General features: G+C 40.7%; 1 protein-coding gene across 6 annotated transcripts in view; it reads left to right on the top strand.

Annotated features, from left to right (window-relative positions):
* ubr2 (ubiquitin protein ligase E3 component n-recognin 2) overlaps positions 1-25592 on the top strand; it is a 176924-nt gene that overhangs the window by 116745 nt on the left and 34587 nt on the right. For 4 of the 6 annotated variants that reach the window (XM_072265036.1, XM_072265037.1, XM_072265039.1 and 1 more), the window contains exons 30-35: positions 11513-11712; positions 12023-12116; positions 12957-13118; positions 18782-18891; positions 20530-20602; positions 25299-25447. In XM_072265036.1, coding sequence (XP_072121137.1) covers positions 11513-11712; positions 12023-12116; positions 12957-13118; positions 18782-18891; positions 20530-20602; positions 25299-25447 — 788 coding nt within the window. Of the gene's footprint in view, positions 1-11512; positions 11713-12022; positions 12117-12956; positions 13119-18781; positions 18892-20529; positions 20603-25298; positions 25448-25592 lie in introns of those variants that run through there. The other 2 variants (XM_072265038.1, XM_072265041.1) reach the window with 2 other exon arrangements.

Genomic DNA, 25592 nt, shown 5'->3' with positions numbered 1-25592 from the left:
TCTTGTCAGAGTCAAGCTTTTGAACTGCCTGTACAACCTGGCATTTTTATGGTATGAATTGAAGTCTCAAAGATGCAGGGGAGTTGCAGCGTAATATGCATGGGCCAAATCGAGGCAGTGGGGCCCGAGCCCAAAGCAAGGAATAAGCCAAGGTTTGACTGAATTAAGTGCCAGGCTGAATTGGAAAAGTCAGGTATGGGCTGAATCGAGATGACGGGTCCTGGACCCAAGGGTGTATTAAAGCGGCAGGGCCTGGGTGGGTCCAAGAGTGAGGAATGACCTGCTGTTTGGCTGATTTAAGCACCAGGCCAGATTGAAAAGGTAAGGGTGTCGGGGCCAGAAGAGAGGGATGACTAGTGTTCGGCTCGCTTCTCGTGAGGTTTACTCATCTGTGCACTGACATGAGGCATCTAAAGGGCTCCTGGACTGACTGTGACTGACTTTGTGGCTGTGGACTCACTTTTGTGAACTTTAGTTCTGATTGTATTTACTTATTTCTATTGTTTGCATAACTTTTTGTCATTTTAGGTGTCTTTTTTAATTGGTTCTATTGGATTTCTTTTTCTTGTACTGGTATAAGGAGTATAAAGACAGAATGTATGGTGATATCCAGAAAGAAGGAGAATCCTATCTGTAGGCTGAGAATAAATAGGGAAGACATAGAACAAGTACAGAACTTTTGCTACTTACGAAGCTGGGTGACATCAGGTGGCAGGTGCGACTTGGACATCAAAAGAAGAATAGGGATGGCAAAAGGCACCTTTACGAGAGTGAAGAGTATACTGACAAATACTAAACTAGGCATGACAACCCGCCACAGAGTACTGAAATGTTACGTTTATCCAGTTATGTTATATGGCTCAGAATGTTGGACAATATCTAGTAACATGAGGAAATGAATTGAAGCAGCAGAGATGTGGTTTTTGAGGAGGATGCAAAGAATACCATGGACGAAACGAATATCTAACGAGGATGTCTAGGCGGGAGGAGAAGATAGTGGCGTGACGCAGCGCGCGCAGCTGTCCGGTGAAATTATATCGTCTCTGGGGCTGTGGACAATTCTGATTTGATGGAGACAGACGTGAAAGCACAGAGGAACATCTGGAGAAATTTCTGAAACGTCGGTTCGTTGCCGCTGTTACTGGGCGATCGAGAATCTTCCAGAGGGAAGGCCCCAAAATCCCTGGCTTTGCCTGTTGCTGGCAACCGAGGCTGAGGTCGAATCGTTAGGATAGAGATGGTGCTCGGTACTTGGTGTCGGAGGGCTGATCGAAGGCTCAAAGTTTTCGGACGACTCAGAGTTGGACTGTGGTCGGGCATGGCAGGGAGAGTTTGCTTCCTTCTCCCGTCTGCGTGAGGTGTGGGACATTCGAGAGACTTTGAACTTTTTTACTGTGCCGTGGCCTGTTTTTCATCAAGTTATGGTATTGTTGCACTGTTGTAACTATGTTATAATTATGTGGTTTTTGTTAGTTTTTCAGTTTTGGTCTGTCCTGTGTTTTTGTGATATCACACCGGAGGAATATTGTGTCATTTCTTAATGCATGCATTTCTAAATGACAGTAAAAGAGGACTGCGTGTCCTCATAGTCTAATGTCATGAGCAGAGCAAACACAAAAAGAGAAATAATGTATGAGATCATGAAAAGGCAACGTAAATTCATTGGACATGTGATTAGAAAAGAGGAGTTAGAATGCACGGTAATTATGGGAAAGATTGAAGGGAAGAAAGCAAGAGGAAGACAAAGAGAAATGATGATGGAGACAGCAGCCAGAGAACTGGAAATGAATACCAATGAATTGATCCACTTGACCCAAAACAGGAGTGTGTGGGCCATGGCTCAAACTGGGCATGGTACCTGATGATGATGATGATGATGATAAGGAGTCACATCTCATGGTTGTCTGTAGTATACATCGATAATAAATTGATCTTGAACTTTGAAAAATAATATTTAAAAAATACTAACATAGGCCAAATCCTTGAGTATCATGGCCTCTTTATTAATGGTGTGCATGGATGTTGTCCTGGAGCCATGTTTCTGCAAGAACAAGCCTGCCTGCAGCAGTATTCATCTCGTGCAGGTGCAGCGGCAGATGAACATAATACAGTTTATCGTCCACATTACAAACACCGGAAGGCAGATGAATACTATACAGCTTATTTTCCACAGTGCGGACACCGGAAGGCAGATGAATACTATACAGCTTATCGTCCACAGTGCGGACACCGGAAGGCAGATGAACACTATACAGCTTATCTTCCACTGTGCGGACACCGGAAGGCAGATAAACACTATACAGCTTATCGTCCACAGTGCGGACACCGGAAGGCAGATGAGCACTATACAGCTTATCTTCCACTGTGCGGACACCGGAAGGCAGATGAATACTATACAGCTTATCTTCCACTGTGTGAACACCGGAAGGCAGATGAATACTATACAACTTATCGTCCACAGTGTGAACACCGGAAGGCAGATGAACACTATGCAGCTTATTTTCCACAGTGTGAACACCGGAAGGCAGATAAACACTATACAGCTTATCGTCCACAGTGTGAACACCGGAAGGCAGATGAATACTATACAGCTTATCGTCCACAGTGCGAACACTGGAAGGCAGATGAATACTATACAACTTATCGTCCACAGTGCGAACACTAGAAGGCAGATGAATACTATACAGCTTATCTTCCACTGTGCGGACACCGGAAGGCAGATGAATACTATACAGCTTATCGTCCACTGTGCAAACACCGGAAGGCAGATGAATACTATACAGCTTATCTTCCACTGTGTGGACACCGGAAGGCAGATGAATACTATACAGCTTATCGTCCACAGTGCGGACACCGGAAGGCGGATGAATACTATACAGCTTATCTTCCACTGTGCGGACACCGGAAGGCGGATGAATACTATACAGCTTATCTTCCACTGTGCGAACACTGGAAGGCAGATGAATACTATACAACTTATCGTCCACAGTGCGAACACCAGAAGGCAGATGAGCACTATACAGCTTATCGTCCACAGTGCGGACACCGGAAGGCGGATGAATACTTTACAGCTTATCTTCCACTGTGCGAACACCGGAAGGCAGATGAGCACTATACAGCTTATCGTCCACTGTGCGAACACCGGAAGGCAGATGAGCACTATACAGCTTATCGTCCACAGTGCGGACACCGGAAGGCGGATGAATACTTTACAGCTTATCTTCCACTGTGCGAACACCGGAAGGCAGATGAGCACTATACAGCTTATCGTCCACTGTGCGAACACCGGAAGGCAGATGAATACTATACACCTTATCGTCCACAGTGCGAACACCAGAAGGCAGATGAGCACTATACAGCTTATCGTCCACTGTGCGAACACCGGAAGGCAGATGAATACTATACAGCTTATTGTCCACAGTGCGGACACCGGAAGGCAGATGAATACTATACAGCTTATCTTCCACTGTGCGGACACCGGAAGGCGGATGAATACTATACAGCTTATCTTCCACTGTGCGAACACTGGAAGGCAGATGAATACTATACAACTTATCGTCCACAGTGCGAACACCAGAAGGCAGATGAGCACTATACAGCTTATCGTCCACTGTGCGAACACCGGAAGGCAGATGAATACTATACAACTTATCGTCCACAGTGCGAACACTGGAAGGCAGATGAGCACTATACAGCTTATCGTCCACTGTGCGAACACCGGAAGGCAGATGAATACTATATAGCTTATCGTCCACTGTGTGAACACTAGAAGGCAGATGAGCACTATACAGCTTATCGTCCATTGTGCGAACACCGGAAGGCAGATGAATACTATACAACTTATCGTCCACTGTGCGAACACCGGAAGGCAGATGAATACTATATAGCTTATCGTCCACAGTGCCAACACTGGAAGGCAGATGAGCACTATACAGCTTATCTTCCACTGTGCGAACACCAGAAGGCAGATGAGCACTATACAGCTTATCGTCCACTGTGTGATCACCGGAAGGCAGATGAACACAATGCAGCTTATCGTCCACTGTGCGGACACCAGAAGGCAGATGAATACTATACAACTTATCATCCACAGTGCGGACACCAGAAGGCAGATGAGCACTATACAACTTATCGTCCACTGTGCGAACACTGGAAGGCAGATGAGCACTATACAGCTTATCGTCCACTGTACGAACACCGGAAGGCAGATGAATACTATATAGCTTATCGTCCACTGTGTGAACACTAGAAGGCAGATGAGCACTATACAGCTTATCGTCCACTGTGTGAACACTAGAAGGCAGATGAGCACTATACAGCTTATCGTCCACAGTGCAGACACCGGAAGGCAGATGAGCACTATACAGCTTATCTTCCACTGTGCGAACACTGGATGGCAGCACCGATGGGCAAGGCCAGCCCCCAACCCTGTTTGGAATGAGCAGATAACTAAATGATGATAAATATAGAACTAAAAGAAAATTGGACAACTTTTTTCAAGTAATATGAGTTCATTCTAGGTAAAAATTGGAAGATGAACAGAATTGAATTAACTTCTTCATCCAAAGTAAATGAACAGCTCTGAGCACTTCTGTAATTTCTTTAAAAAAATGATTGCAAAAAGGTTCAGTGTTACTTTGGATTTTTGCTAAGCCTGATTTATTTCTCAAAGCTCACATGGATTTAAACAATTGACTTCCGTTCATCATTGCTGATCAACTTGTATAAACTTCACTCTGCTGAAATCCATATGGGTTTAACAGTGTCCTGACTGACTGCATCACTGCCTGGTATGGGAACTGTACATCCCTCAATTGCAGGACTCTGCAGAAGGTGGTGCGGACAGACCAGCACATCTGTAGATGTGAACTTACCACTATTCAGGATATTTACAAAGACAACTGTGTAAAAAGGGCCTGAAGAAGCAAGTCACCCCAACCACAAACTGTTCCAGCTGCTACCATCCGGGAAATGGTACCGCAGCATAAAAGCCAGGACCAACAGGCTCTGGGACAGCGTCTTCCACCAGTCCATCAGACTGCTTAATTCATGCTGACGCTACTGTATTTCTATGTTATATTGAATTATAAAATTACAATAATTGCACATGGCACATTTGAATGGAGACGTAGCGTAAAGATTTTTACTCCTGTATTTGAAAGATGTAAGTAATAAAGTCAATTCAATTCAACAGGGAGAGGCAAGACAGAAAATTACAGGGAGGTTTGCCCGACTTCAATGGTTGGCAAAAGTCTACTCTTAAGGATGAGATTTTGAAGTATGTGGAGGCACACGATAAAATAGGCAGAAATGATTGTCGCTTCCTTAAGCAGAAATCTACCCTGACAGTCTATTGCACTTCTTGAGGTAATAACAGGTGGGATAGACGAAAGAGAGTCCGTGGATGTTTTTATTGAGCAATTCAGCACAGTAACAGGCCCTTCTGGCTCAAAGCGCCTGTGCCAACCAATGTGACCAATTACGGTACGTCTTTGGCATGAGGAAGGAAACCAGAGCACTCAGGAGAAACCCACACAGTCATAGGGGGAATGTACAAACACCTTGCAGACAGCAGTGGAACTGAACCCATCGCATTATGCTAGCTGCTGTGCTATCTTGCTTTTTACTTGGAATTTTCAGAAAGCCTTTGATGAGGGCTGCTAAACAAAATAAAACCCTGTTGTATTACAGGAAATATACTAACATGGACAGAAGATTGGCTGACTGACAGAAGGCAAAAAGTGGGAATAAAGGGAGGGCTTTTCTTGTTTGCTGCCGGTGGCTAATGGTGTTCCAGAGGGGTCAGTGTTGGGTCTACTATTTTTCATATGTTAATAATGTGGATGACAGAATCAATGAACACGCATCAAAGTTGCTGGTGAACGCAGCAGGCCAGGCAGCATCTGTAGGAAGAGGTGCAGTCGACGTTTCAGGCCGAGACCCTTCGTCAGGACAGAATCAATGCCTTTGTGGCCAGGTTTGCAGATGATGAAAAGGTAGGTGTAGGAGCAGGGTGTTTGCAAAATCTTAAACAGATTTGGAGAATGGGCAAAAAAGTGGCAGATAGAATGCAGTGTAGAGAAGTGTATTGCCAAGCACTTTGGTAGAAGGAATAAAGGTCTCAACTACTTTCTAAGCAGGGAGCAACTTCAGAATCAGAGGTGTAAAGGGATTTGTAAGTCCATGTGCAGAATTCCCTGAAGGTTAGCCTGCAGGTTGAGTTGATAGAAAGGAAGGCAAGTATAATGTTAGTATTCATTTCAAGAGGGCTAGAATATAAAAGCAAAGATGTAATGCTAAGGCCTTATAAGGCACTGGTCAGACAACATTTAGAATATTTGGATCCCATTATGTTAGAAAGGATTTGCTGGGTATATTTAGAGTGGAGAAGCTCTAGAATAAGTTTAGAGCCTAGAATCTCATTGAACTCTACTGAATATTGAAAAGTGTGAGAGGATGTTTCCTCTAGTTTGGGAGTCTGGGACCAGAGGGCATATTCTCTGAATAGAAGGACATCCCTTAGAACAAAGATGGGGAGGAATTTCTTTAGCCAGAGGGTGGTGAATTTCTAGAATTCACACTGACAGCTGTGAAGGTCAAGTCATTGGGTTGGAGGTTTTTAGATTGGAGGTTGATAGATTATTGATTAGTAAGGGTGTAGGTTATGGGGAGAAGGCAAGTGAATGTGATCGGGAGGGAAATCAATTACACTTGAATGGTGGAGCGAGCAATGGGCCGAATAGCCTAAATCTTCTCCTATGATTTATGGATAGGTACCTGTATATTAAAAACATCAAGAATATGGATTCGTGCTGAACAATTTTGCTTGTAAAAGAGAAGCTATGATCTTGATTGATTCGACGATGACTGATTTGTGCAGTTCTTCTGTTGTGCAGTCAAAGGTGGCTGTTGAATCCAAGTTGTAAGTGACATGTATGTCCACAATAAGGACGTGGAAACTGTACTAGTTCTGGTAGTGGAGCAACTACATTTGCTTTGCTCCTTTGTCGTGCAGTGACTTGTTCTGCTTGGTGCCTCTCTAGGTGGTTGTGAGCAATTCCAGCCAAGGCTTACCAACCACCCTGGTCTCTGCTCCAGCTGTCAGGGAGCAAGTTTAACATGTGCAGTATTACTCTACACGCAGTCTTTGAACCTTTTACAAGACCTACCCCAATTTCTCTTGCTCAGTGAACACTCACCATACTGTAGCTGTTTGGGGATTTGGGAATTCTTCATACATGTGACATTCCCTATCTACCAAAGTTGTGCTTTGCAATCCTGGCCTCGAATCTTGTGATCCCTGCCCTGTTGAGGACCTCCATGTTTGTAACTCGGTCCTGCTATAGGATGCCAAGAATTGACCTCAGACTATGCATGTGAAAGCCCTCCGGCATTTTGAGGTGTCTTCTGTAAGCGGTTCAGGTTTCACATCCACACAGGAGATTGCTGAGGACAAAAGCTTTGTATGCCTTTAGTTTTGTAGACATGTTGACGTTGTATTGACCAAAGTTCTGGCTGGTCTTAAATCCTGGCACTGATATCTCTGTCTAATGAGCTATCCCTATAAATGACGCTACTGAGGTACTTGCATTCTTCCACCATCTTCGAGCTTGTCCCTTTGAATAGTGATAGAGGAGGCAACAGCAGTATATCCAGGAGCAGGTTGTCTTGCCAAGGCCGATGGTAAGACTAAAGAAGCGCGAAGCTTTGGCAATGTTGTCGACAGTTAGCTGAAGTTCAAACTCAATGTGAGCCATCAATGAGTTTCTTAACTATCTTTGTTCTGGCATTCAGACAACTCAGGTCAAAGAGTGATCCATCAAACCTGAACTTCAGATAGACACCACATTCAAAATCTCTGACTGCGTGGTTCAGCACATATTTGAAGAACAGGTTAAACTGCACAGAAGCCAGCACAAACCCTTGCCACTCTCCATTTGAAATACTGAATAATTCTGAGGTATCTCTGTTTGAGAGGACTTTGCCAGTCACATTTGAAACCCCCTGGTTTCCTTGGCTGTGTAAGTCTAGGGAAAATACTCTCTGGTCCTGCCAAACTCCTGAGACTGAGAAGGCTTTCCCACCCCAAACCTTGGTTTGTGTGGATTCTGTGTAATTTGCTATGCTGTTACTAATTAGTGCCATGAAATAACAGACAGTACTCTGCATATGTTTAAAGGAATCTTAACTAAAGGATTAGCAAACAAAAAGAAAAGGGCCTATTTTAATTAAACAGTCAGATGTGCACAAGTTGGAGCTCATCTTGAACTTCTGTCACTCACGCGCTGGACCCTCGGTTGGCAGAAAGCACACCCCACCTTCTGAACGTCACTCGCAATCAAACGGGTCTCCCGCCAAATTGTATGCTATGACTGGTTCTCCCCGGCATCTTCTCTTCATCTCCTGCTGAACCAAAATAAACCCCAAGTCCAACTTTAGTGTCCCTCACCAAGAAAGCCTCCCTCTAATTCTACCATCCTAATTCCTCATCGTCCCTTATCTTCAACAATAACCCAAACAGCTGACAGCAGAACAGATTGCTCTTACAGAACTGCTAAGTGAAATACATACAGCATAATAGTGAAAATATGAACCAGGGCATTACACGTTGTTCTGAAAAAGGTGGATGAGATTGACAAATTTGCTTGGACAGCCAATTTTGACAGGATTGTCCAGAGCACCCTTCTGTTCACAGTATCAAGTGCCTTAGTTAGACCTACGAAGGCAGTGTTCAGGTGTAGGTTATGAGCAATACACTTTTCTGAATCTGACAAACTCAGAAGATCATACTGATGGTAGTGTAACTTGACAAATCCCACTCTGTCTCAGGAAGGTTCTTTGCAAATATGCTGGCGGTAGAGTGTCATCCTCAACTGACAATGACCTTAATGGTGAAGTGAAAGCAAGGGAACAAGTTGCCTCCTCCTGCCTTTCATTATGTTATGTTTTAAGAGCTTGAGGAATAGAAATACTAAGTGACTGTAAAGTCTCTACTGTTAAGACTGTACAATAAGAGTGGCTCGACAGCCCATTTCAGTAGTAAATAACCAGCCCAATGTTGTGTAATTTTGCAGATATTAGAAATACAGATTAAAGAAAAAAGTTTCTCAATATCTGTCTTGTCAAATCCTTCAAAGATTTGATCATTCTTACACCTCTCAGTTTAGGGAACATAACTTAATAGGGATTTGTCTCTCTTCCCAGAAAAGAAATCCACTACATTTTAACCCTTGCTCAGTTAAATGTATCCCTTAATAGATGACAAAATCAAAGCTCTAAATATCAATTATCAGTGGTTTATGTGATTGTAGCAAGAATTATTTACTCTTGCACTCTAATCCTTGTGTAATAAAGGTTAATGTACCATTTACTTCTACATTATTGTTACTGTGACTTCTGTGTAAAGACATTAAACTCTACATTTACTTGCATCTCTCCTTTTAAAAATAAAATTTGGCTTGCCATTTTTCCTAATATGGCTAATTTTATATTTCCCTACATTATTTTCATTATTTTCCTGTCAATCTCTTGAAATCAGTGTTTATAACTCTGCCAAAAATTCCTGGAACTATTGACTGCAAAAATTATAGAACAATCAGTCTTATGAGTCACATAATAAAGATTTTGTTGAGAATTGTTCTGAGTCAAATTAAAAACAAGTTAAGACCAGAAACTTCTCAACTGCAATATGGGTTTATTGAGGATAGAGGAACTAGGAACACAATTTTCATGCTATGAATGTTTTCAGAAAGGGCAATTGAATATCAAAATGATGTCTTTTTAGGGTCTCGGCCTGAAACGTCGACTGTACCTCTTCCCAGAGATGCTGCCTGGCCTGCTGCGTTCACCAGCAACTTTGATGTGTGTTGCTTGAATTTCCAGCACCTGCAGAATTCCTGTTTTTTGCGTCTTTTTATGTTTTATTGATTTCACTAACGCATTCGACAAAGTGCAACATGAAAAATTATTTCAAATTCTCGCTAAACTAAACATTGACGGAAGGGACCAACAACTGCTTCAAAATTTATATTGGAATCAAACGGCGGCGGTAAAAATTGATGATAATATAAGCAGTTGGACTAAAATTCTAAGAGGAGTTAGACAGGGATGTGTTGCCTCACCGGAATTATTTAATATCTGTAGTAAAATGATTCTCAGAGAAATAGAAGACCTAGATGGGATAAAAATTGGAAGTGTTAACATCAACAATATAAGATATGCAGTGGATACCACCCTAATAGCAAGTGCTGCAGAAGACCTACAAATCCTCCTAGACAAAGTACTACAAATGAGTGCAGATTTTGGTCTAACCATCAACTGTAAAAAAAGCAAATGTATGGTAATATCAAAACAACAGGATACTCCCAACTGCCAATTGTACATTGGTAACCAAAGAAATTGAACAAAAGACCAGCTTTAATTACCTTGGTAGCTTTATATCACAAGATGCTAGAAGTAAAGTAGAAATAAAAAGAAGAATTGCCATTGCGGAAACCAACTTGCAAAAAATGATACCCATTTTTACCAACAGACACATTTCTATGACAACAAGGCTTAGGCTACTAAAATGTTATATCTGGTCAATCCTGCTGTATGCTTCTGAAACACGGACTATAACACCAGAACTCCAAAGAAACTTAGAAGCAACAGAAATGTGGTTTCTCAGAAGAATGCTGAAAATATCATATTGAGATAGGGTATCTAATGAGACAGTACTCCAACATGCCCATACAAAAAGATCTTTAATGAGAACATTAAATGAGAGGAAACTTAAATTCCTGGGCCATGTCATCAGAAAGAGAGAAATAGAATGCCTTACATTACAAGGCCGTATGCCTGGGAAACGCGGAAGAGGAAGGCAAAGAACAAAATATATGGACACTGTGAAAGAACTAACAGATCGAAGTGTGTGAGATATCAATGACGCTGTGAGGGATCATTCAATGTGGAGAGCCATGATCGCCCACGTGTAATGTGCAAGGCACGTGAAGAAGAAGATTTTAATCTGCCACCATCTTGTCCATTTATTTGACTTCTTTCTCCACTTGCAGTCTCTTTGTGCCTTCTTCTCAGTTTATGATCCCATTTCCCTATCCTGTCAGTGAACTTGTTGCTCTCAGCCTCCTCCCATAAATTGATATGGATTCCTACTAGTTGAGGACCAAGCACTGATCCTTCAGCAGCACAAAAATTACTATCTACTTTCCAACTTCACAACACAACATTTCTGTAGAAGTGTCTTCACCTTCTGGATGATTGCAGCAGTTCAAGAGGTTGGTTCATTATCAGATCCTTAGGACATTTCAGTATGGTTTATAAATGCTCCTACCAGTGACACCAAAATAAAAATGTTTTGCTTATTCCATTTTATTTCTTTTAATTAATTTCTGCTGACACCTTAACCACAATCATATGACTCTAAACGTGCAATAATCTCTCATGTGGCACCTAATTGAATGAATTTTCTTTAAACCCAAGTAAACTAATACTGTCATTTTGTTTTTCCCTGTAGCCCAATAGTTCCTGATGCTGCATTGATTGCTTTGGGTCCCAGACAAACAAAGGTTTTTGAAAAGAAGCAAGTTGTGACATGCATCTTGTGTCAGGAGGAACAAGAGATCAAAGTTAATAACAAAGCAATGGTTTTGGCATCATTTGTTCAAAGGTCAACTGTCTTATCAAAGAACAGGACAAGAACCATTCAGGATCCAGGTGATTTCACATTTTTGAAACTGAGTTATCATCAAAGGAAAAAATTCTTTACTGGGATTTCAACAGTTTTATTTGTTTTCACTCCAATGTGTAGTCAGGAAAATGGCAGATTTTAGCTGTATTAGGAGAGTCTTTAAATTTGATTGCAAAATATACCTTGTTGGCCTAAAATATTTAATATGGGTGTATTTTGTTTTCTTGAAGTCAGCATCATTTTAAAATCATGTTTATCGGGAAACATGCTTTTTCAAATTCACCATTTATTAAGTGTTAGGTTCATTTTCAATGTGCTTTTATTTCTCTTCATTAGAAAACTATGACCCATTGATCATGCAGCCAGATTTGACCTGTGGCACCCATATAGGTAGCTGTGGACACATCATGCATGCCCACTGCTGGCAGAGGTTAGTACAAAATCTTCATAACAAATGTAGTTCCCTTCACCATTCAAAGAGTTTAGGCTGGTGTCTGAAACATTCCACTGATCTTCACAAATGGTGATCAGTGAATTTTTCAATTCTGAAACAAGTTCTTTTCCCCCACGGCTAAAATCTGATGAGTTATCATCCTGAAAAATTGGATCTGCTTCTCTTTTCACAAATGCAATGTGGCCTATTGAGTATTTCGAGCAGGTCCTCTTGTTATCACTGGTCACTATCTATTATTGTTGCCCAGAAAAATACTTTAGCTGTATAAATTAATTAGCTAGTGATTAGTTATGACGTATTTCACATAATCTGCTAAAGCCATGTGATTATGTAACATTTCACTGTAGGCTATTTAATTTTCTGTCCTGTAGCTTAGTTTACTGTAATTTTAAGCCACGTTACTACCAATTAGAAACAAATATTCCTCCTATTTTGTCAAGATATTTAAATACTCAGGACTAATAGCATTCTATTTAGTTATATCTACTGTCCCTTTAACTCAGTGGTGTTCAACCTTTTCCATGCCATAGATTCTTACCATTAACTGAGGGGTCCACGGACCCCGGGTTGGGAACCCTTTAGCTCTTTGTGTGCCCAGCAGGATCTCGGGTCAAAGATTAAGTGCCTTTACAATTCTATCCTATATTCTACTCAGCTCTTCAAATGATAGACCAAATTGAATTTTTAATTCTTAAAGTAGTATTTTTATATACACGGATGCACGCATTGAGCTAAAAATACAATTATTATTTCTCTTGAGCTAACAATTATTTTTAAGTAAGTTTAAAAAAATCTAATTAAATATTCTTTTTGCAGCTACTTTGATGCAGTTCAAGCAAAAGAACAGCGTAGACAACAGAGATTAAGGGTGCACACTAGCTATGATGTGGAGAATGGAGAGTTTCTTTGTCCTCTCTGTGAATGTTTGAGCAATACAGTAATTCCTTTGCTTCCTTCATCTTGGAGCCCACAGAACAGGTTAGATTGTATTATTGTGTCCAGTATTATGCGTGTTGAGTAACTCTATTCCCCATATAGCAATTATACCACTAATTAGCAAGCACAGACAATGAACAGCAGTTGCAAGTATACTTTGAAGTCTGAATATGAGCAAATAAATTCATATGCCTTTTGAAAACTTTGATGTCTTGTGCAAAATCTTAGATTCCAAGAGCCTTATTGTTGATGGGCAAATTTGAAGGGTCCACTCTGGTATTATTGCACTTGGCACACCACTATCTTTTATCTTATTCCTTGACCAAATGTTTTCAAAAAGTAGTACAGTGCAACTAATGATGTGAATCCTGAAGTGATATGCTCCACAGTAATTTCAGAATATTGGTACGTTGGGCCAAGTGCAGCGATTTTCTACCATGGTTATAGGTCTTGACCCAAAACTATGACCATCCCTTTGCCTTCGAAAATGTAGCTTGACCCACTACTTCTTCCAGCAGTTTATCTTTTGCTCGAGTTCCAGCATCTGCAGTCTCTTGTGCCTCTGCCATTTACTTATCGTGAGTTGTTGAACTTAAAATTCCTGCAAACAGCAGCATCTAGTAACAATTCTGCCTCTTATTTCCAGATTATTTTAAATAAGTGGAATAGAAACTTTCAAGTGTGCTTGAGGTTTGATAATTTTAACTGTAACAATAATATGAATGACATCCTGTCTTTTAACAGTAGCACATTGGGCCATTGATGTATGCTAATAAATTCAGTCAGCTACACTGATCTTTGCTACTGCCTCTCTGTTGTTTGAAATTGACATATTTGTGGTTCCATACCTACTGGGTGAATATTGTTAATATATCTCCAGCATTGATCTTTCCTGTTATTTTGAACAGTTACTTGTGGCTGATAGTCACTTATCTATAAGCAACAGCTGGCCTATTTTATTCCACACATGTAGCATTGACAACAGAAGGTGCCCATTCAGTCTAGCAATTACGTACCAGTCCCCTCCTTGCCTATGCAACACCTATTTTGTTTCTAAAATCTGTTTGTCATGTACTTTTATCTCATTCACTACATTTCCTCGCAAACAAAAGTTGACTCCTGTAATGCAGCACGAAAATATGCTACTTTTGCAGATTCCTCCACAAACTCTCAAAGCTGTAGATGATTTTCTGAAATAATCACCAGCTTTGCCATATATACAGTTGCAAGAAAAAGTTCGTGAAACCTTCGCAATTACTTGGTTTTCTGCATTAATTACTCATAAAATGTGATGGAATCTTCATCTAAGTCACAATAATAGACAAACACAATCTGCCTAAACTAAGAACACTAACAATTGTACTTCTCGTCAATTCTGAGTAGGCTATTTAAACAATCACAGTCTAAGTTCAAAAAAAGTATGTGAACCTCTGGGGTGATGCCTTCTCATCATCATCAGGTGCCGTGCCCAGTATGAGCTTTGACTGCCATGGCCCACACACTCCTGTTTTGGGTCAAGTGGATCAATTCATTGGTATTCATTTCCAGTTCTCTGGCTGCTGTCTCCATCATCATTTGTCTTTGTCTTCCTCTTGCTTTCTTCCCTTCAATCTTTCCCATAATTACCATGCATTCTAACTCCTCTTTCCTAATCACATGTCCAATGAAGTTACGTTGCCTTTTCATGATCTCATACATTAATTGTCTTTTTTTATTTGTTCTGTTCATGACATCCTCGTTAGATATTCGTTTCGTCCATGATATTCTTTGCATCCTCCTCAAAAACCACATCTCTGCTGCTTCAATTTGTTTCCTCATATTACCAGATATTGTCCAACATTCTGAGCCATATAACATAACTGGATAAACGTAACATTTCAGTACTCTGAGGCGGCTTGTTATGCCTAGTTTAGTGTTGGTCAGTATACTCCTCATTCTCGTAAAGGTGTCTTTTGCCATCCCTATTCTTCTTTTGATGTCCAAGTCACAGCTGCCATCTGATGTCACCCAGCTTCCTAAGTAGCAAAAGTTCTGTACTTGTTTTATGTCTTCCCTATTTATTCTCAGCCTGCAGATAGGATTCTCTTTCTTTTGGATATCACCATACATTCTGTCTTTTTGCAATTGAAAGTTAGACCCATTTTTGCACTTTCTTCGACAACCATATCAATTAAGTTTTGTAGTTCTTCCTCCGTACTTGCAAATTAACATGGTGTCATCCGCACATCTGAAATTATTGATGTTTTCACCGCCAACTTTGATTCCAAGATGTCTCTTATTTTTCGTAATATTGTTTCACTATACACACTAAACAAATCAGAAGAGAAAGCACACCCTTGTCTAACACCTCTCTTGATTTTCGTAAACTGAATCACTTCTCCATCTATTCTTACAGCGGCAGTTTGTTCCCAGTACAGATTTCTGATTAGGCGGAGGTCCTTCAAAACTAGATCTAGAGTTTCCTGTAATATTTCAAATAACTTATTGTGCTTCACTTTATCAAATGTTTTTGTGTAGTGGATAAAACGAACAAACAAATCTTTTTACACCTGAATAGCTCGTTCTGATAGTATCTTTAACACCAATATCATGTTTCTTTTACCTTTGTCTTTCACAAAACCACATTGTTCCTTACCTATTTCAACTTGTATCTTACTTTTAGCTCTTGTCATCAAAATTGTTAGAAGTAGCTTGGTGATATGACTCACTAAACTTATGGTCCTATGTAATTCATATAGGACCTTCGATGCGATGCCTTCTGCAAAAGCTATTTGGAGTCAGGTGTTCAAATCAGTGAGATGAAAATGGAGGTGCAGGTTGTAGAGGTGCCCTGCCCTATAAAAAAAGACACACAAAATCAGATCCTGTTCTTCTCAAGAGATATCTGTTTATGTGCAACATGCTTCAATCAAAACATCTTTCAGAGGACCTTAGAGGAAGAATTGTAGAGATGCATGAAGCTGGAAAAGGCTACAAAAGCACTTTTAAACACTAGTGTTCTCAGTCCACAGTAAGAGAAATTGTCTTCAAATAGATTCGATACTTTTGCTACTCTCGTAGATGTCCTGCAAAGATCATACCAAGTTCTTTTTCACTTTCATCAATGCTGAAAGTGAAAAAGAACTCAAAGGTAAATGCAAAAGACCTGCCGAAATCTCTAGAACTTGCTAAGGTCTCTGTTCATATGTCCACTATAAGATATGTACTGAACAAGAATGGTGTTCATGGATGGGCATCATGGAGGAAACCATTTATCTCCAGAAATAGCATTGCTGCACATCTTAAGTTTGCAAAAGACCACCTGGATGTTCCACAATGCTTCTGGAACAAAGTTCTATGGACAGATGAGACAAAAGTTGAACTTTTTGGCAGAAATGCATATCACTATTTCTGGAGGAAAAAGGGCACTACACACCAACACCAAAACCTCATCCCAACTGTGAAGCATGGTGGAAGGAGCATCATGGTTTGGAGCTGCTTTGCCACATCAGGGTTTGGACAGCTTGCAATTTTTGAGGGAACCATGAATTGAAGATTGTACCAAGATATTTTACAGGAGAATATCAGGGTAGTTGTCCATCACCTGAAGCTTAATAGGAGTTGGATAATGCAACAAGACAGTGATCCAAAACCCAAGAGTAAATCAACAGAATGGTTTAAAAAGAACATTCATGTTTTGGAATGGCCAAGTCAGAGTCCTGACCTTAACTCAATTGAGGTGCTGTGGCATGACCTGAAGAGAACTGCTCATGCAAGGTATCCCAGAAATATTGATGAACTAAAACAGTTTTGTATGGAGGAATGGTCTAAAGTTCCTCTTTGCCATTGTGCAAGTCTGATCAGCAACTACAGGAAATGTTTGGTGGAGGTTATTGTTGCTAAAGGATTTTTTACCAGTTATTCCATACAATAGCTCACATACTTTTTCCAGCCTGGGGTGTGAAAGATTAAACTGTGTTCAATAAACACATGAAAAGTACAACTGTTTGTGTGTCATTTTAGGGAGATTGTGTTTGTATATTATTGTGACTTGAATGAAGATCAGATCACATTTTACGAGTAATTAATGCAGATAACTAGGTAATTGCAGGGAGTTGAAACTTTCTCTTGCCGCTGTATTCAATACATGAATCTTCTGACACTGGCTTTTTGTGGTCACTTTCTTTGCCCTACCTAATACAATATAATCTTCCAATTGTTTGGAACTCCCCTCAGTTTTTCCTTCGAAAAGTGGTGGATACAGCCCAATCCATCACAGGCAAAGCCCTCACCACCATCGAGCGCAAGGAGTGCTGGCACATGAAAGCAGCATCCATCATCAAGGACCTGCACCATTCAGGCCGTGCTCTCTTCTTGCTGCTGCTGTTTGGAAGAAGATGCAGGAGCTATAAGTTGCACACCGCTAAGTGTCTTTGGTTAATTTATTTTGTACCCTGCAATATTTAATTTATGCACTTTACTTTGTTTATGTGTAATTCATTTGTAGATTTAATTCTTACTTTCCCAAGTTATTGTGTGCTGTAAATGTGTTGTGTACGACTGTGCTTTATACCCTGGTCTGGAGAAATGTTGTCTTGTTTGACGATATGCTTGTAAATGACACTAAATTTGACAAAGTTCAGGAATAGTATTAACTCTTCAACCATCAGACTCCTGAACCAGAGTGTCTAACTTCATTCACTTTAATTTGAACTGATTCCACAAATTATGGACTGTTTCAATGACTCTACAATTCATGTTCTCAATATTTATTTATTTACTTATTTGTCTGTCTTATTTATTTGTCTTTTTTGTATTTGGTTTGTCTCCTTTTACACATTGGTTATTTGTCAATTTTTGTTTGTGTATAATTCCTCATTGATTCTATTTTATTTCTTTATCCTACTGTGAATGCCTGCAAGAAAATGAATCTCAAGGATGTATATGGTATTATATACATACATTGATAATAAATTTACTTTGAACTTTGAACCTTTCTAAATGAAAGGCGTTTAGGGCAGCAGTGAAGTTCCTTCATCTCTGTCTGTCCTTGGCTATTTGGTTGTGATGGTGTTCAGAGCTTGCTTAATCATGCCAGTAGTGCCCTCTTGATTTTCACTACTCTCAGCTATGCAGAGCCTATTTGAAGACTCAGGAGTGCCATCACACACAGATGTAGAAGGATTCTTCATCGTGTTTCTGTAACAGTTTTGTTTGACCAGTCAGAGTTGTTAGCCCTACTCTGAATCTGAATCTGGAGAGCTACTGGACCACTCTCAGTCTGGCCGCTATCCTTTAACCTGTTTGGCATGGGGTTACCACACTAGGTGCCAAAGCACAAGGCCCTGACTCCAGCAAGCACAGCTCCCCGGGTCACTGAGGCCTGCAAACCTCCAAACCACAATAAGGTTGTGGTCCTCCTGGATATAATTGTCGTCTCTTTCAGCACAATTATATTAAGGAAGACATAGTACTACAAATTTGTTTTAAAGCAGCTGTTGAGTTTTTCAGGTGGGAAATCCCAAGGTTCTTAGTCAAGAAGAAAAGTTTAGAATTATGCCATCCTGTTAAAATTTGTTTGATTTAGTATTCTATACTAAATCTATTAAGGACCAGGAAAAGTGATAAAAATGTTAGTTTCACTGAAAGCATTATGGAATTCTACATAATGAATCCATTGGAATAGCATTACTGAAGCAAACAGACCTGTATTTTTGTGTTTTCAGTAACAATTCAAAAAGCTTTTCGGGCATTCCTGTTTTATCTCAATGGCTGAAGTGTACTTTGCAACATTTGAATGTACTGAGAAAAATCCAGGATAAGCAGCCAGTATCTGGTAAGCTCTTAAAGAATTTTAATTAATGCATGTATTTTTTGGATAAACAGAATTATGATAATGGAAATGAAAATTGCCTACCTGTGATTTATTTTTTCAAATCTTTCATGATCAAGATAATTTGTATGTCTATGATACGATACAGGCCAAGATTACAGGCAAAGGTTACTGAAATTTACTGAGAGTAAAAAGTATTCAATCCATACAGACTAATTATTATTGTTCTGTTCTATTTAGTTAGACTAACTATTAATGGCCATATAATGGCATTGTTATCGAATATATTTAACGGAAGCAAACTTAAAAAGCTCTTCTTAACTACCCCATATTCAGCATAAGAGGCAGCTTGCAAATGCAATCTTGCACTGCTTTTGAAAGGAACCATTATTTATCCTTTTACTGCTGAGTTACAGTTAGAATTATAGGATGTTTATCCAATCTCTCTTTAATCCAATAATTTTCAGTTAAGCTATGTGTTTAATATTCAGATAAAGTATATCAAGCGAGTTTGTATGATGCATGAGCACATTGTTTAGTTTTGTCCCATAAATGCAAGCAACTTTAAGTTGAATGGTGTATTTTAAAATACTATGCTCCAAAGTAATTTTATATAAGTCGTGATGTCAAGGAGCACTTGCAGTGCAAAACCAGGCAGGAGAAAACAGCCCATTTGATTGGTTCTCTGTTTTCCCAAGCATTTGCTCTCTGACACTACAGCATGATCCATCTGCAAAGTTCACTGTATTTACTTGCCTGTTTTATTCTGATAGCAACTCCCAAAATATCCTCATGTTCCATTGTCTTTGAGACTGAATCTTGAAATTTGCAACCTAATAATATTTTGATTGCACCTTCAACTGAAAGCCAGCAGCAATGTGAGGAAGCTCATAACTTACCTCTGGAGAGCAAACAGGAATGGGAAATAAATGCTGGTACACAATAACCACAACTTGTGATTGAATAAAATAAAAATCAAAGTGGGGACCCTTATTGTTATTTTTTATTTATAATGCATTATTCCAATTTTATTTCGGTTGACTTCAACCCATAGCATTTGCAAGATGTAATATCTGTCCAGTTACATTATATAAATCTCTCCAAAAACTAATAACAGGGCATGTTAGAAATACTAATTGGGTGAGATACATGTTAAGTCTCTTTTTCAAACAATCATTGATTCATTGGTTTCTATACTGATGTTGCTTTTTTACTAGTTGTTAAAACTTGTACCACATTATATCCACATCCAGGTTAAATTAGTTTTTCTTGATTATCATGAGTGGGACAAAATATATACAATAAAAATTTGTTCCCTGAATGAGAAAAATCTGGGCTGATTCATGCATGTTCACCTTAATTCTCAAATCTGAACAGTTAGCAATTGTTACATGATAAATAACTTTGAATACTGCTTTTAAGGAGTAAATATATTAAAACCAAATCAAGGGATATAGTCAAGGTGATTGCCATAAATATGACTTAAAAAGTCTGCTCCATCTTTCTAGCTAAGTGGCATTTTGAATGTATATTGCTGGCAGCTCTCTGCACATTCATGGATGCCTTTGTTTAAAGTTTAAAAAAATAGATGTATGAAATTAAGTTAAAAGTATGACAACCATGTATCATTTCCTGATTTAGCAGATAACCCCTCCAGTGCCAGTCTAGAAGGAATTGAAGCCCCTGAGGGATTTAGACCTGACATAAAGCCGAAGTATGTATTTCGAGAATTATGGTTTTCTCAAAAATATCATTATTTTTCTTCGGTGCTCTTGTAGAAGATTTATTCCACAATAAACAGTTTAGATAAATGAAAATGTAAATTGAAATTAATTGACAGCATTTATTGGGAATGGCAGTTACACTTGTCTGCATTAAATTCCGTCTGACATTTTTCAGCCCATTTTTCCAGCTGGTCCAGATCCTGTGAGAACTTCTTCACTGTCCACCACAGCCCCTGCCCCCCCCCCCCCAATGTTGGTGTCATCAGTAAATTTGCTGATCCAGTTTACATTATTATCCAGATCATTGATATAGATGACAAAGAACAGCAGATCCTGTGGCACACTAATTGTCAGAGGCCTCCAGTCAACCATCTACTTCACTCTCTAGCTTCTCCCATGAAGCCAATGCGTAATCCAATTAACACCTCAACCTGAATGCCAAGCTACTAAATCTTCTTAACCAACCTCCCATTCAGGACCTTGTCAAAGGCCTTGCTAAAGTCCATGTAGCCAACATACACAGCCTTGCCTTCATTAACTTCCCTGGTAAGAAAAACTGTAAGATTGGTAAGACATGGCAAAATACTGGAGGGATTCGGCAGGCCAGGTAGCATCTATGGAAAAGAATAAACAGTTGGCATTTTGGGCTGAGACTTCTCATCAAGACTGGAGAAAAAATTTGAGAAGTCAGTGTAAGAAGATAGTGGGAGGGAGGGGAGAGGAAGCAATACAAGGTAGTGGGTGATAGGTAAGACCAGGAGAGGGGGAGGGGTGAAGTAAAGAGCTGGGAGGTCGATTGGTGAAAGGGATAAAGGACTGGAGAAGGGTGAATCTGATAGGAGAAGACAGAAGGACATGGAAGAAAGGGATGGAGGAGGAGCACCAAAAGGAGGTGACGGGCAGCTAAGGAAAAATGTGAGAGAGGGAAACCGGAATGGGGAATGGTGAGAGGATGGGTCCGTCACCAGAAGTTGGAGAAATTGATGTGCATATCACCAGGTTGGAAGCAACCCAGATGGAATATAAGGTGTTGCTCCTCTAATATGGGAGTGGCCTCATCGTGGCAGTAGAGGAGGCGTGGACTCGCATGTGGGAATGGGAAGTAGAATTAAAATGGGCGGCCAGTGGGTTTCCCACTTTTTCTGGCAGACGGAGCATAGTTGCTTGGCGAAGCGGTCTCCCAATCTACTTTGGGTCTCAGTGATATACAGGAGGCCAAACCAGGAGCACAGGAATCACCCTGCCGTCAAATTTATCTGGTCCATTTCTGACACCTTCCCCCGCCTTTCGTAATCTCTCGGTCTCTATCTCTGGATAGAGACAGTTTATCTACTGATATATCATATAAGCCTACTGATTCTCACAGCTACATGGACGATACCTCACCTCACTCGTCACTTGTAAAAATGCCATCTCCTTCTCTCAATTCCTCCGTATCTGCCACATTTGCTCTCAGAATGAAGCTTTTTATTCCAGAACTAATGAGACGTCCTAATCATTCAAAGAAAGGGACTTCCCTTTCTCCACCATCAATGCTGACCTCACCCCCATCTCTTCCATTTCACACACATCTGCAGTCACCGTGTCCTCCTGCCACCCCACCAGGGATAGGGTTCCTCTTGTCCTCACCTACCACCCCACTGTCCTCTGAGTCCAGCAGATAATTCTCTGCAATTTCCTCTATCTCCAATGTATCCCACTACCAAGCACATCTTTCCCTGCCCCTTACGCTTTCTACTTTCTGCAAGGATCGCTCCCTATCCGATTCCCTTGCCCATTCGTCTCTCCCCATAGTTCTCCCTCCTGGTACTTACCCTTGCAAGTGGAACAAGTGCTACACCTGCCCCTACACCTCCTCCCTCACCACCATTCAGGACCCAAAACAGTGAATCTGTTGGGGGTAGATGACCCCCCCAACAGAGTATTCAGTGCTTCTGATGAGGCCTCCTGTATATTGATGAGACTCGACCTAGATTGGGAGACAGCTTTGCTGCGCACCTACGCTCTTGTCCACCAGAGAAGGGGGATCTCCCAGTGGCCACCCATTTCAATTCCTACGTGTCAGTCCATAGCCTCCTCTACTGCCGTGATGAAGCCACACTATGGGTGGAGGAGCAATACTTTATATTCCGCCTGGGTAGCCTCCAACCTAATGGCAAGAACATAGATTTCTCAAACTTACTGTAAAGGCTACCCCCTGCCCTTCCCCATTTCCTATTCCCATTTGTCTCTCGTGCCTTATCTCCTTACCTGCCCATCACCTCCCTCTGGTGCTCCTCCCCCTTCCCTTTCTTCCATGGCCTTCTGTCCTCTCCTAACAGATGCCTCCTTCTCCAGCCCTTTATCTCTTTCAGCAATCGACTTCACCCCTCCCTCCTGCTGGTTTCACCTATCACCTGCTACCTTGTATTTCTTCCACCTCTTCCCCCACCTTCTTACACTGACTTCCTGATGAGGGGTCCCGGTTTGAAATGTCGACTGTTTTCTCCTTAGATGCTGCCTTGGCTGCTGAGTCCCTCCAGCATTTTGTGTATGTTGCTTGGATTTCCAGCATCTGCAGATTTTTCTCTTGTTTATGATTGGTTAGACATGACCTACCACACAGAAAATCATCTTGGCTATCCCTAATCAATTCTTGTCTATCCAAGTACTTATACATTCAGCCCCTTAGAATATCTTCCAATTACTTTACCGCTACTGATATCAGGCTCACCTGGCTATAATTTCCCTGCTTATTTTTAGAGCCTTTCTTAAACAACGGAACAACATTAGCTATCCTTCAATCCTTTGGCACCTCACCTGTTGCTAAGGATGATTTAAATATCTCTGCACTAGCCTCCCATAGGGTCAAAGTGAACACCTTGTCGGACCTTGTGTATTTATCTACTCTAATTTGCCTCAACAGAGCAAAACATCCTCCTCTAATCTTTATATGGTCCATGACCTAACTGCTGTTTTGCCTCATTTCTATAGACTTTGTCTAGCTCCAGGGTAAATACAGATGTAAAAAATCCATTTAAGATCTCCCCCATTGCTTTTGGCTCTATGCATAGATAACCACTCTGATCTTCAAGAGAACCAATTTTGTCCCTTCCTATACTCTTGCCTTAATATATCTGTAAATGCCCTTGGAATTCTCCTTCAACTTACCTCATGCCCTATTTTATCCCATCTGATTCCTTGTTAAGTGGTCTCTTGCATTTCTTATACTCAAGTACCTCATTTGTTTTACCTGCCTTACACCTACTATGCATCACCTCCTTAATCAGTGCCTCAACATCTCTCAAAAGCCAAAGTTCCCTAAGCCTTTTATCCTTGTCTTTTTATGACAGCAACAGTACTCTCAAAATTTCACTTTTGTAGGCTTCCCACTTACCAACCATATATTTGCCAGAAAATAATGTGTTCCAACCACACTTGCCAAATCTTTGGATTACTATCAAAATTGGCCTTTCTCCAATTTAGAATCTCAACCCAAGGACATAGCCATACGTTTCTCATTCCTCAATGCCACCCCTCCCCCTTTAACCCCTCCTGCTCTATCACATCTGTCACCCATGACTACAATGTCATAACACCATGTGCTGATCCATGGCCTAAGCTGATCTACCTTTCCTACAATATTCCTCGCATTGAAATATACACAATGCAGAACATTCATCCCACCATGCTCAGCCTTCCAGTTCCTGACTTTGTATGTATGCTTAACATCAACTTTTCCCAGAATCACTCTAGTATCTGCTCTGGCGCTCTTGTTTACATCCTCTGCAATTCAATTTTATGCAACCCTAGCAAATGTTCCTGCAAGGGTATTAGTCCCCCTCCAGTTCAGGTGCAAACCATCTGCCTCTACGGGTCCCTCCTGCACCACCTCCCTTGCCATGTGTTACACTATATTATCTTCCTATTCCCAGCCATACTATCATGTGATACAAATAGCCACGGGGGTATTCTGCACTGCCTGCCCATCTCCTTTCCTCCTCCTGACAGTCGTCCAGTTATCTGTGTCCTGCACCTTGGGTATAACTACCTCTCTGTATCACGTATCTATCAATCCCTCAGCCTCCTAAATGATCCAGAGTTGCTCCAGCTCCAATTCCTTAACACGGTCTATAAGATGCTGAAGCTGGTTGCACTTTTTGCAGATGTGATCATCAGGAACACTGAAGCTCCTCCTTGCTTTCCCACATCCCGCAAGAGGAGCATTTCAGTATCCTGTCTGGTCCCCACAGCTTCAACTGTGCAACAAGAAAGAAAGGATATTAAACAAAAAGTCTCTCTACTGCCTTTGCTCTCCTCACCAATGCCTCTATGAGCCAAAGATCAACACCCCACTCTAAAACACTGGCCTACTCACACAATGGACATTCCACTTAAACCTGAATTCTTTTTATTGGCCCATGTCAAGTGCCTAATTACACACAATGCAACATCTCCTAGTAAGGTGCTGAAGGCAAGAAGAACTTGAATACTGAAGAAATGTATAAATAAAGTATTGCATGCAATCCTCCCTTTAATTTCACCACTTACTGCAATGTTTATTAAGATTAGTGCTAGGTTAAAACTCACTTAGCCAGATTTATATCCTAGTTTGTTGTTTCCTTATATTACCTGTAACCTGTGGTAGCTGGTTGATACGTACTTGTTGTTTAGATATTTCTTGCAATGGTGCCTTATTTTTGTTAGGAATCCTTATTCAGATAGCATCAAGGAGATGCTGACAACCTTGGCTACAGCAGCATACAAAGTGGGACTGAAGGTTCATCCTAATGATCAGGACCCACGCGTCCCTATAATGTGCTGGGGAAGCTGTGCATACACGATTCAAGCAACAGGTTAGTCATGGTGAATGCCAGCAGAGAGACTTATTACTTATATGCAGATTTTGCAGGAAGTGAAATAAAATGTTTTTGAACATGTGTTCAGAGCAGAAAGTGCTGAAAATAGACAGCATTCCAGGCAACTTCTTTTGAGAGAGGA

The sequence above is a fragment of the Mobula birostris genome, chromosome 8, assembly GCF_030028105.1.
Source record: "Mobula birostris isolate sMobBir1 chromosome 8, sMobBir1.hap1, whole genome shotgun sequence".
Classification (NCBI taxonomy): domain Eukaryota; kingdom Metazoa; phylum Chordata; class Chondrichthyes; order Myliobatiformes; family Myliobatidae; genus Mobula; species Mobula birostris.
The sequence above is the reverse complement of the archived record's forward strand: the minus strand, read 5'-3'. Positions and strand labels throughout refer to the sequence as shown.